This window comes from Neodiprion lecontei, chromosome 1 (genome assembly GCF_021901455.1).
Source record: "Neodiprion lecontei isolate iyNeoLeco1 chromosome 1, iyNeoLeco1.1, whole genome shotgun sequence".
In the NCBI taxonomy this organism is placed as follows: Eukaryota; Metazoa; Arthropoda; class Insecta; order Hymenoptera; family Diprionidae; genus Neodiprion; species Neodiprion lecontei.
This window is the reverse complement of record NC_060260.1, coordinates 12,256,272-12,269,871: the sequence shown is the minus strand read 5'-3', so window position 1 is coordinate 12,269,871 and position 13,600 is coordinate 12,256,272. Positions and strand designations below refer to the sequence as shown.

At 36.0% G+C, this 13,600-nt stretch overlaps 1 protein-coding gene across 1 annotated transcript in view; it reads right to left on the bottom strand.

Annotated features, from left to right (window-relative positions):
• Positions 1–8,264: 8,264 nt before the first annotated feature.
• Positions 8,265–13,600, bottom strand: part of LOC107220536 (neuropeptides capa receptor-like) — a 53,492-nt gene continuing 48,156 nt past the window's right edge. The window contains exon 6 of the mRNA XM_015659181.2: positions 8,265–12,109. Within this exon, the coding sequence (XP_015514667.1) occupies positions 11,869–12,109 (241 nt within the window). The 3' untranslated portion in view covers positions 8,265–11,868. The remainder of the gene's footprint in view (positions 12,110–13,600) is intronic.

The following is a 13,600-nucleotide window of genomic DNA, read 5'->3' as shown; positions in this document are numbered from 1 at the left end:
AAAATGTTTACAGTTCCAAGAGGAGCATTTGATGGTGATACTACAAATTTCTTTTCAATTTATATGCAAACTTGAAATTTGCAATATCTTAAAATATGACTTTGTTTCAAAACTTCGTTTGTTGAGAAGATCGCTTCAACTCTGCCAATAGGCTTTAAAATACCTGACGCAACAAACTTTAGAATTTTTTCAGTAACGAATCTCAACCTTATTACCGCATAAGCCTCAATCAAATCCATAGAATCTATTTGATAGTGATTTCACGTCTCCAACAACTGAATAATAATTTATATTATGATTCAAATCAATGCTCACAAATCAAATCTGCTCTAATTAACCTGCAATAATTTTGGGAGATTTGTACACCGCTTTTGACGCAATTACGTAACGCAATCTCCCGTAATTTTGCGAATGGATCAGTATTGAGACACTAGCAAGATCCTATTATAAATGCGTTCTCGATAGCCTTCGGCGATCCAAGTCAGGGCTGGTACATCAAATCTGCGCATTGGTGTCTGATGGATACAACTGTTACCCAGGCAAACACAGGATGTACCTCGAAATTAGAACCCCTCAAAGGGAAATCAATTACATTATGGCGTATTTGATTGCGGATGTAAATTGTGTAATAATACGATGTGCAAATGCATATGTGCTGAAATTGCTTGCCACAATTAGAACATATATATATATAAAAAAAAAAGAAAAATCAAATCTACTGGTGTCCATGTGTTTAGTCACACGATAAATAGCAGAGAAATATTTTGCGATTCAACGTTTTTAATCGGCTATAAAAGTACGAAGTCCTGAGGCCAAAGGAAATTTTAAATATTTACACCGCCGCCTGACTCACATGTATGTGAATTTCGTATTTGTGGAATATTAATAATCGACGCTCTTTGATGTCGTCCCTAATTTTTCACGCTCGTTTTATTGGTAGAATTCATATTTCTTTACCAACTGCAGTCTCCAAATTTACGCAGGAAATTTTTTTTTGTCCAAGTTTAAAATCCCGTGAAGACGCCAACGACTTGAAGCCACGCAACTGATTCGAAAGTAAATACGTGTACCGTATCGAACCATCGTGCACTCAGGCTACGTAAGGCATAAGATAAGGATCAGAGAACGTGAAAATGGCTAACATCGCCGACGACGAAGACCAGTGTCAGTGAAAAGGGCGATTCGGCTAATTTAGAGAGCAGCGCATAATTGGACGATCCTTTGAAATCAGTGTACTCAGTCGGAGCAGCGAGTTGGCACAAACGAGGTAACTGCGAGTGGGAAACTTACCTATTTGCGTCTAAACTAGACGAGACTGGTACGCATAAGGACAGAGGCCAGAGGGGTAAAGCCCTGTAGCGTATTCTGAAAGATATGTGTTTGAATTAACCCGGGATCTATGAACGTACTCTGGTATTTTTTTTTTTTTGTCCTTATTATCCAGTTGGTATAATTTCACGCTTTCAAGCAACGTTGGTCTCAATTGATAGACAATGTTTCTGTTCCACTTAATGAATTAATTAAAGCTTTACACATCTGTTTCAAGGCTGCTATTTTGAAATTTCACAACGTCAATTATGCTCAAACTTTTGGTCTACCTATGGGCTCACCGCTCTCTCCAATCTTGTCTGATTTGGTCATGGATGATTCAGAACAACATTGTTTGAACAGACTTGAGTTTGCGCTTTCATTCTATTTCAGATATGTCGATGAAATAATCACTGCTGTAAGTTCACTTTATCGGTAAAACTCTGAGACCATTAACCAGCGAGTTTCGACTACATAGAGATAAACCCGCCAATATGACAATTTCCAAAAAAATTGAGGCCTGCCATCCTTATTCACATGGTGAAAAATGTGTCCAGATACATCCATGTATCATGCGACACTCTTCACAGGTGAAAACATAAAAACGGAACAATCCTTTTCTCTGCAAACATTCGATATTATACGAACAATACCGATGCAACTACGAACTGCGCACATCAAGATAGGGAATTAATGCACCAATTTCAATGCTGCCTTTAGCGATACCTGAACACTCTAAAGGTGACGGTTTAAGCTTGTCTCAAGCCCGAGCAATCTAATTTCTAAACTGACCAAGAAAATTTGGTTGTTGACTCAAATAGCTCCAAGAATATGCCTCAAATAATTGTCAGGGCTGTACTATCGAATCGAAATTTTTATTGCTGATTTATCCAACTGGCTTTCAAATCTTCGTGGTATAATGTTTTAGGTACTTGACATGTTAATTTTATTGAAATGAATTCTTTCACGAAGGAACAACCAGTTTGGACTTGGGCGTAAGTCCTTCTTCTCCATTTCGTGATATAAAAAATGTTAATCGCCAATTTGATTTACAAAATACTGCGTTCAGAGATCAGAATTGAAAATTCCAATATAAATTTCAGAACTATAAAATTCGGGAGTTACATTCGCGAGACGAAATTCTGTTCAAGAATTGGATAAAAAAAGTTTGTTTTTCACTTCTCTCTAAGATTTTGGCCATGTAACAAATAATGATATTAAGCTCATCTCTGATATATTCCACTTCGTATAAAGATTACGTCATCACGAGCCATGGGGCTTGAAAAATGAGTTGTAAAGTGAATTGTGGAGTGAAATTTGATTATACGCACATCTATCACGCGAGGCGCTAAGCGAAAATAGAGCTAGATCTACATATATTGTACGTCGCTCTCATTCGGATTAACTTCCCCTGTTATAACCGGAAAGCAACAAAAGAGTGAAATGAAATTCCGAATAACGTTTCCTTCTCACTCAGTGATAAGAGTCATATGATTTCGACGTAGCTTCATCATATGAAAATGTGAGCAATCAAGCCGGTTTCAATATCGGTTGTGGTAACGCGTTTTATTCGTCGCTAATGTTCCTCTGTTTCAGAGTGCGGAACGAAGTGCGATAAGCTTCTTCCTGTAATACGCGAATATTCCTCATAATTTATCAGGAAGACATCGCAGTCTAGCCTTGGGACTGGATATTAAGTTTACCTCCGATTTAAGTACAGGAACTTTATACCCGACGGAGTAATCGATCCAGCAGTTTTTAGAATTGGAACCTCGAGCAGTTTCACTCGAATTCCGCGTACGTGCAACAACGACGTGGGATTGATTGACTCGGAAGGCAACACCATCTTTCATAACGTTCTTGTAATGTTCTTAGAATTTTGACGAGCAAACTCAATGTATCCAATCGTCATTCATTGGATCGTATGAATTACGGATGGAAGACTTGCGCATAGTATGCTAGAAAATTGAATGCGCGCACAAAGTTCTTCAACGTCTGAAAGCTCTCGGTGTAAGCGTCAGTTTCGTCGGATTTAACTTTATCAGACATGAACCATATGACCATATACGTTGTGATACACATTCGAGTGTTATTCGGATTTCACGGGGAATTAGGCAGCCATGGAGACGCATCAAGTATTCCGCTCACGATCAGTATTAACATCGTTTCTCTGGATCCACCTCCCTACTATGGGTCCAATTTGTGAATCCAGCCAGCAAAATTCAACTGCGTTATCGCGAGAGCCGGAAATACTTTAGTCTTCGGAGGATAGTAGTGTTGGTGTGGAATATCTGCTGGATTACATGCATTGATTGGATATTATTTGTTACAATCATTCACCCGAAAATTTTACTGTGTTATGGAGTGAACAAGGAGTGATATATTTCAAATTTGACTATGAGGCGGTGGTGAAATCCGAATGAATGATAAGTGAACTCGAAACTACGGGACGAGAGATAGATGAACTTCGAAAGATGTTGAAACCGAGAGAAATGCGGATAATGGCTTCGGTATATGTCTCCAGCAACAGCTTAATGCAAGCTTTCATGAATTTTCTTTCAATTTACCAATAATGTGTAATAATATTTTGAATACCGATCCTCATGGGTATATTTGTTGCCTTGTGAGATCTTCGATGAAGATGTTTCGATCCGTTTATGCATGCTTTCCGGATAATAATGCGATTGCTCACGTTGAATTGAATCGCTCAAAAAGTTGCGTCAATGTATCTCAACCGGAAATGCATGCGTTCTGCAACGCAACTACGAGTGCAATGTTGCAACTCCACAAAGTTCTTCCATATGTTTCCATCCCGTTGGAAATGGTTGTTAGAAAACATTATCGTACCCGAAATTTCTTATTATCACCCGAACCGATAAGTATACATGGTATACCGCAGGATCCAGCCTATTTTCAACCCCAACTCCAACATTCCGGGACCACCGTTACAAGGATGATTGGTGGAGCACTTCAAACGGAAAAACTTTTCCGTATTTGTTGGGCGAACCTTCTGCCTCTCTTCGTGGTAATATGTATGGTAAGTATTCGAATTCCCACCAAATATATTGGCCTCGTGGAGGCACAGTTGGAAAATGTTTTACGCGGCCTCAAGAGTCTCATTTTCGAGCATTTGAGGAACGACATATATAAGTCCAATGCTATGTGTTGTAATCTTTCTCACGTGGGAAAAAATAAATGTAGAAATTTTATGCGATGCTTATAATTTTGTTACGCTTTATATATATATATAGTGTATATTAGAGTGTTTCAAAAAAACCGCCTATTTTTTTTTTTTTTTTTTTCAAAGAACATTGAAAAATCTTCCGAGTGTCCCTCAAAAATGACCTCGGTAAAATATGAGCTCTTAATATTGATATTTAGAGGTGGCGATTCTCAATTTTCTATTTCCGATTTAAATAACATGGGAAAAAATTTTTTTAAAATTTAGAAATTTATTGCCCGAAAACGAATCAGTGTGAAGATGTAAACAAAACATATTCTTGTAGGAAATTTTACGCTCTACGAAAAAGATCTGAATAAGGATTTGCGTAAGGTAAGTCGTTTCGGAGTTATCAGGTCTCAAACATCGAACCGTTTGAAATAATGATGTTATTAATTTATAAATGCTACAAAACTGACTCATGACACGTAATGTACCAGATATATTTTCGTACACATTTAACAATCAGATACAAAATTAACAATACTTTGCAGATAAAGCAGATATTCGTGATTTCACGCTCGTTCAATCCATATTTCAAGCATAAATACACGTAGCATGTTTTGCTCATTATCACGATAAGCGTCGTATAAATTGCGCAAAAATTATATGTGTGGGTTGCTTACATCTAAAATAGATTTGCAAATTCATTCTGCTTTATACGGTTAATCAAGTTGATGCCATAATTCATTACCGACATCTTATACGTCCCAATTAAACGTTGCTGTTGCTAGGCAATGCGTTGGGTAGTCAATAGAGATATTCGCCATTTTTAAGTTGAATTCAAATTATTGTTAATGATTGAGGAAGCTTCGCAAACAACCAACAATCATACGATAAAAAAGATGCATTTTGTTGTCACGAGTTGAAATTTGAAAGATGATCGGCATTTATTTGACGACTTGATTTTCGGAATACGTTTTTCAACACTTTTTGCAAGACAGCTTCGAAACCGTTCGTGAGATTTAAATGAAATATTATATACGCTCTATTCTGGTACGTAAGTTTCGTATTACTCAGTTGACTTATTATTTGATTTCACTTGAAGGATAAGTTCATTTTACCCAATATGCATACATAAGTGATGCAATAAGATATTTTAGGAAATGTCCGGAGGGTTATTCAATTGATTCGCGATCGTAATTCTAGCCGTGAAAAAATGTTGTAAGCTTGGAAATGTTGCTACACGTACAGGACTCTTCAAGTTCTTAGATTTACGAATACCAAAACACTGAAAAGAGATCAAAAAGATCGTAGGACAAACAGTAGACGAATTAAGAATGAAATTTTTCGTTGTCCGGCTGTAATTCTTGATACGTTGCTCGCTTCGATTAGGACTGCATCCAATAATTTCTTCTCTCAAAATTACGTCGATATTGTGTATCAATTAATTATTTAAACTATTTTTGAAAATCGGACAAATTTAGATCGAAAAAATCCAAAACGGTTAGCCGTGCATTTTTGCGATTTTCATAGCTTTGCACCTGGCGGTTTTCTAGTTAAGTTTTCATTAATCAGTTTAGGTAACAGTTACAATATAATAATCATTTTATATTCATGATCGATAAAATCTGTTTCTAACCAAACACCATTGCAATTTATTGATATATCACCCACTACTATGTTTTTAAGATCGAGTTCCGGACGTAAAAGTGGGTCCAAATTGATTGCAGAATTTTAACAGGGAGAAAAAATAGTTGACAAAGTCAATTGCACGAAAGACATTTATCTCTCGAACCATAACTTTAGTTCCCACGTACATAATTTCGACCACGTACAATATAATTGTAATCTTTCAATTACAATTTAGCTTCAATGCCGTCAACTTCTTTCACGGTGCTTTTGTTCGCGCTATGGTAACTGTGGATTCGTCAATCAATTTTTAATCAATCATTATAATGATTGAATGCCGTTGTCATTAACGGGAGCTGCTTCTGCGAGACGTTCGGTGAAAGGCTGTAGAGAATTCGTGTAATCAAATATGTTGCAAGCAAAAGCTCTTCGTGACCTATACTCATCCGCAAATGGGCTTGCAGACAATAGCGTAGATAATACATTTACTCTTCTCTTAATAAGTATAAAGCACGCCAACAAATATACAATACAAATGAGGGTAAATTTATTCGAAATTCCGCGGTTAGTTTTTCGGGTCGGAACATGATATCCTTCATATGTTGTTGGTCAAAGCTTAAGTTGAACCAGATCAAATAGGAGGCGTCAGGATCGTATGACGTCATCATCATGAACATGTATTTGAAAAAGAGTGCATTGTAATGAAGAGAAAAAAAATTGACACTTTTATGTACAGATGCAGCTAACTTTCTTAGCATTTTTAACGCGCAGTTATAATACCAGACACTCCGCATGTTTGAATTTTCCACCCTTGTGATATATCATCGAACCACTCGACGCACCTTAGGCGAGTGTATGTGGTCTGTGTTGTTTATTTTACTAGCACATTGTTCAGAGAATATCAATATTTCTACATTTTCATCGATAGTAATTAAAGTAAACGGAGTTTTAGTTGACACAAGTTTTTTTCGTAAATACAATATAAACACCAGTGACATCTTCACTAACCTTATAGTTCGCATGCAAACAAAAACTGTGACTGAAAGTTGTGCAATTGTAATTCAGATCCTCAAGACTGTAGATAAAGTTATCAAAATACGTATGACGATATCTTTTATCGTTATTTTGGCATCAACTTTGGTTCTGAAAAAACTCGAATTATTTTTGTTACGAGGTTTACCGCGATTGAGTTGAGTTGCGCCTACAATTTTTTTTTTTTTTTTTCAAACGATGTTTTTGTAAACTGTATACGATCTCAAACTGTTTCGTTTCCTGTAAGAAAATTAAAATCTCTATTCACGGTGCTCGTGGAGGTTATTTAATTTCAGATTATTTCTTGTTATTAAACCTTCGTATATGGGATATTCCACGCCACATCGACCAGGGTCTGACCCTTTGATTTGGTCCGTAGTTTTTTGTATTGAAAAGCACCGCAATTTTTTTCCAAATATTTTTGAGTATATTACTTATGATTTTTGAAAACCATCAAATCTTTGGATTTACTTGAAAAATCTGAATATAATTTCAAATATTTTGTTTCAGATGTGAAAATTTTTAAGCTCAGACCCAGAGACCGGTCTTCGCTTCTACTCTTTTTACAACTTTTTAAAGAAAAAAATTGGGAGAAATTCTAATCGACAGTCTTTTGTGAGTTTCTGCTTAAACTTTTTATACGTCAACATGGATTTTCATGAGGTTCTGCAGTTTTTCTTCAGGTAGTTGATATGTTTTTCTTCAATTGTGCGTCAGACAGCTTCTCGGGCATTTTCGACATGCTTATTTGGGTGGCCTCTCAAGGATTAGAAAATGTTAATAATATGAGACTGCGTAGCTTTTTTGTTTTCGCTCGCAGAATACTTGGCAAATAATTATTATACTTTACTTTTATGTTCACAATTTGTTGTCGACTTACCTCTTTTCACATATATATGAAATTCTAGCCACGATGTGCTGATATTAATTGTTGGCAGAAATTTTGTTCCGAAATAATACCGTTCAATTCATCCATTATCGCAAATCAGTGGTATAGAAACATTTCGAGCAGATATACAAATCGACGTATTCAACAGTGAATGCATAAACTTAATATTGTACTTATGGGAATATTTCAAAATATAATCAGGGGATCAATGGTATAAATTACTTAAACATTTATTGAGCGAGATTCATAAATACATATCATGTCAACGTAAACAAAGAAGCAAGACTTCGCATATCGTTCATACATCAATTTTTACTTCTCTTAAAACGTACTGCCTAGTATTTTATTTAATTTTTTTCGAAAGTGAATCACAAGCGACGTCCGTTAAGAATAACTTAAATAGTAGTTGAGCATATTTTTCGTGAATAAAAATTCTCGTATTTAAAAATTTTCCATTCCACAAGCAATACTTGCAAATCGTCCCGCATTATCTTCACGAGAACCGTCTTTCGAACGAATTTAACAAGATCTTCCTAGTTTGTAGATCAAGTAGTGCTACTTAAAGTTACCACAGTCGACTCAGGTCGATTTGCTGTTAAAAATTTGACGGTAATTTTCTGACCTTTGCGAGCTCGTAGAACTGAAACAGCAGTTCATAGAATCGATTCGTAACAATAGTGAGCGACTCTTCGCCAGTACGACATGATCTACAAATTCGAAAAATTTGCGAAAATTTAACCGAAAGCCACGATCCGTGAGGATTGTGCGAGGCCCTCGACAGGATCGATTATCACACATTTTAGGTATATTCTTGGCGTCTGATTGTTTGGAGCAATGGTTTGTTCACACTGCAATTCAACGTAGCATGACAAATATGTATAATGGATGCTACATTGAACAGTGTTTACAACGTCGTATCTTCTGGATTGAAATGTTTATGAAGCATGATCGTGACCTATGATTAGAGTCCGGTAAGAAAGTGGCACCAATAACGTAACCACGTAGGTACGTATTTTATTTCTCGCACGTTTCTGTTATCGTATTGTTTGTGCATTTCATGGGATTTGAAGGGAATAACACAAACTCCACAGTCTGAAATCATGACAAAACGACTATTTGCATACGGTTATTCCGAATGAGATGGCCATCTCATACCTATCCTTCTCCATTCAGAAGAGAAGCAAACCTAGAAATGATGTTGATACCGTGCCTCAAGGTCAAATCTAAGGACGCCATTGAATTCCTTGTTGAAAATTGAATCTTGGTAATTTTTTTGACATCACTCTTACCTAACTATTTAAGTGTTTCCATACTTTTTCGTCATCCTGTATATTTGTGCTCGGGAATATTTTGACAAGTGGGTGAATCAAATTTTCTCCTCATATTTTGCGTGAACCAAGTTTTTTGCGAGTATTCGTATACGCTATATATTTACAGGTCCAATTTTTGTTACTCTTGGATATCTATGAAAATAATCAGCCATCTTGATAGTGAAAATTCACTCGTCATATTATTTTAACGCACTATCGAAGAGAGAAATTATCAGAAATGGTAAATGAAATTTTTATGTCGGATGGCAATCAATGCCAAGGAACTACTTAGCTACTAGCTTATTGAATTTGAACACTTTATCAACACCGCAATGCAGCTCTTCGTTAACCCTCCTCGGTAAGCAATCCCATTCCTATGTGCGTACAAAATGCCTCCATTACACTTTAATAAAGTTGCTTACTGTAATTTTACTTTCAACATTGCATAAACTTCATCAAAGAATCAGCAATATTGAAAACGACAATTTTTCTGTACGTTCTCATTTCATCATTTACATGTACAATTTAGGTAAATAATCTTACAAATAACAATGCCATCAATATTCTTCTGTTTGAGATATAATTAGCTTTACTGTATTTTGAGTCAGTTATCTTTATAGCAAAATTAGTATAACCATTTCTGAGGGATTTGCAAAAATATTTAATCAAAATCTTTCTATCCAATAATTTCATTTTCGCAAGTGATGAAAAGTTTGAGGAACGGCTGCTCAGGCATGTTAGTTTTCTTCTGCCTGTTCTGTAATCCAAGCTTTGGTTCAATGTCTAAATTTTTTGAGAGCTATTTGTTTTTTTTTTTCCTTACTAAATTAAAAAAAAAAAATCGAGTTTCACTAAAGTCTTCCCTTGATGTACATACATTTAATTATGTGCCTCGTGTTATTTCTAGACTCAAACTAGTTTCTAAACAAACAAATTTCTAGTTTCAAACCCACGTTTAGCACTGGTGATCGTGTCCACCTACAAAAATATTTAGGAATGCTTCTCGAATGACTTTTTTAATCAAATTTGATTAGAGGGAGAGTTTGGTGAATTTTCATTGAAAATTACCAAAAATTGATTTTAATACTAAAAAGAGTTGAATTAAGAAATCTATTCACAACAATGCAGACCATACCTAGGGGAAAAAAAATGTTCAATGAAAAAAAAGTTTAAGTCGTCTGAGTGCGGCGGTTACGGATGGTGAAATAAATTTTAATCTGTGAGTTACGTGAATTGAATAAAAAACAGTTCTCTCAAACGAATGACTTGTTAATTTTAAACATAAGAACACTTAGACAAGAAAACATACAGTTCATTGAAATGGTACAACGTAGCTGATTAAAAGATCATTTCATTCATCTTATTTTTTGTTCCATCAAATGTTTTATTGATAAGAAATCATATTCAGTCGGTTTCAAAAACGTCTCGATTATATCGGATATATTCATTCTAATGACGAAAAGCTTGTGCAAGGTAACATAAAAAGATTCTGTGAAAAAATGCAAGCATTTCAACAGTATTCTAACAGTCTGAAAGCAGTGAAAGAATAGACGAAATAATTCAGTTGACGAATGAAATGCTTCCAATCAACGTAATATTTATTCGATATAAATGTTTAGCTTATGTTATCGGGAGTTATATTACACAATGAAAACTTGGATCTGATTATTTTTATATTTTTCCAGCTGCTTGATACGTTGGACCTTTGTTATATTTATTTTCGACCAACAAAGGATTCAAATATAACTGAATTTATTAGCATATTCGTTATCATAGATATAGATACATTGGACCATTTTAAATGGTGCCAATTTTCGTTGCTGTTTTATTGATATACGCATTTTAATCGTTGAAAATATTTCAAATAATATAAAGTTTAATTCCATTTTCCACACACGTACGTACGTATCAGAACTATAAAAGTGATAAGTAATTAACTTTTCTTTCGAGAACCTACCTTAAGAATAAAGTACCTAATTTTGTTTAAACTACCCATTACAAAAGCAATTTGCATTTCAATTTTTTATAATCTCATGTTATAAAACAACTTCGCAATCACAATATTTTTTTATTACAATTTTCACAATACTGCAGAGGACACACGGGTTCAAAACATCAGCAATGATGCCATAATCGAAATTACAACAATTATATTGTTGCGATGTATTTTTTGAGGTTGACAAAAAATACGCAAGAAATTGATTGACTAGCTCCACCCTGATGTTAAGCTCCATAAGAATTTTCGACCCTGCCCCCATCAAAACCTTACGTAATTTACAGAAATATACTTCAACCCGCAGCAATTCCGTTACTCAAACAGGAATTAAAATAACGCGGGTAGAAAAGGTGTTTTCTTCAAAATCACAGTTTGCAGGCGAGTGCCTCTTTAATCCACTGTTACCGCCGTGAGTTGGTCAACTATTACAGATTCATTGTAAGTGTCGGATGGATCGTTGATCGAGTAGCAAGATAAAACTTAAAATATACATGAGGTCTCAAACAGTCACTCTTATAGTGAAAGTCTCCTGAAAATGGGATCAGATGCAAGTTTCATCCGGTGGTACGTAGACCTCAGTAGTGTGGCACTTTGGTTTTCCATTGCTGGCCTGGCTGATGATTGATGTCTTTTTGGAATCAAGTAATGGCTCAGTGTTTGAATTTTGCATATGGTCCTCGTTCTGAGAAGCATTCAAATTCACACCGTTACCATTATCGTCTTTATTACACCTCGTGTGACTCGGAGAACGTAAAATATCTTTTGCATGGTCCAGGGTACATCTGCAACAGTTATTTCCAAAAATACAATTGTTTGAATTAATCGTTGCTTTTGATAAGAATCAATCTCTGATAGTTATTTTATTGATATAACGACGAGTTGTCGGAATACTGAAACGCGCATGTAATAAATAGGTACTGAGAAACAGCTTCCTGCTGAAAATGAATCACTAGTGAGATTTTCTTGTCTGCTCTCCTCTCCTCTTTTCTACATTCCTTGTACAGACAGTTACAGAATTCACAACATCGATAACCTGCGCAAACGTATATTTCAGAAGATAATCTGTGTCTTTAGTCAACGCTGAAACTTCGCGACAGAACGAATATCGAAAAAACCGATGTCTATATATAAGTTTGCATGAAACTTTCCTACAAAAAAGCATAAAAATTCTGTGGCAGAAGACAGTTGCATTATTTCATGAGCTTTAAGGTAATTGGAAAATATTTGTCAACCGACAAAAAAACTCTAATACTACTTCTAGTCACAAGAAAAATATCGTATCATTTTTTTGTCAAACGGCTCGCGGAACGGACTGCAAAATAACGTTTTGAAGTTTAACGATAGATTCCTACGATTAAATACGTAAAAGTACTCAACTCTTCTGATATATCGGAGCTGATCTCGTATAGGTATGCCCCCAATCAATAATAGTGTGTAATGAAAAATTGAGAGGAAGCGCAAAATTAAAATGTCATAAGCATCATCAGTCATGCTTCTTTTAAACCCGCCCCAACCAAGACACTTGATCTTAAAAAAAAATCAAGAAGAGTCTGAGTCTGAGTCGTCATAACAATGACGCTGCATATGCGAAGCACATCTTATCAGGGAGAAACGGTAAATATTTCAACAGGTTTGCTGATGATGAAAAAAATTATCTGTGGGGACGCGTTTCGGGAGATATTCCGAGATCAGCGGTATCCGGCGATACACTTGAAAAATGGATCAAGTACGACGGGAAAGCCGAGGTGGACATTTTGTTGGGCGTTAGTTCAAGCGAACTAATAGCATTAGACGGCCTAGTCACTTCCAATGAGATCTGATACGAGTTAAAGTCCCTGTATCAATCAAGCGGCCCTGCGAAAAAAGTAACCCTTCTGAAAAAGTTGGCGTTAACACGGACGCAAGAGAACGATATCGAGAAACACCTCACGGAATATTTCGAAATGGATAAAAAGCTCGATGAACTTGGGTCGGTGTTTCCAGATGAGCTCTTGGCGATTCTTCTGATTCGTTTGGCATGTTTCGCACAGCGATGGAATATCGCGATGCTCTGCCACGAATAGACGTCTCGAAGGTCATGATATTAGAAGAATACGAGAGCAGGAGGTTTCGAGACCAAGGCGCAGAGCAGGGGGATTTGTACGTGAGAAATAAAAGATATACCGGTTCGCAGACAAAGGTGGAAGAGAGAAGTCGAGATAGTGATGAGACGAAAAACAAAAACATGATTGAATGCTTGCGGTGCCACCGTTTCGGACACATAACTAGAACTG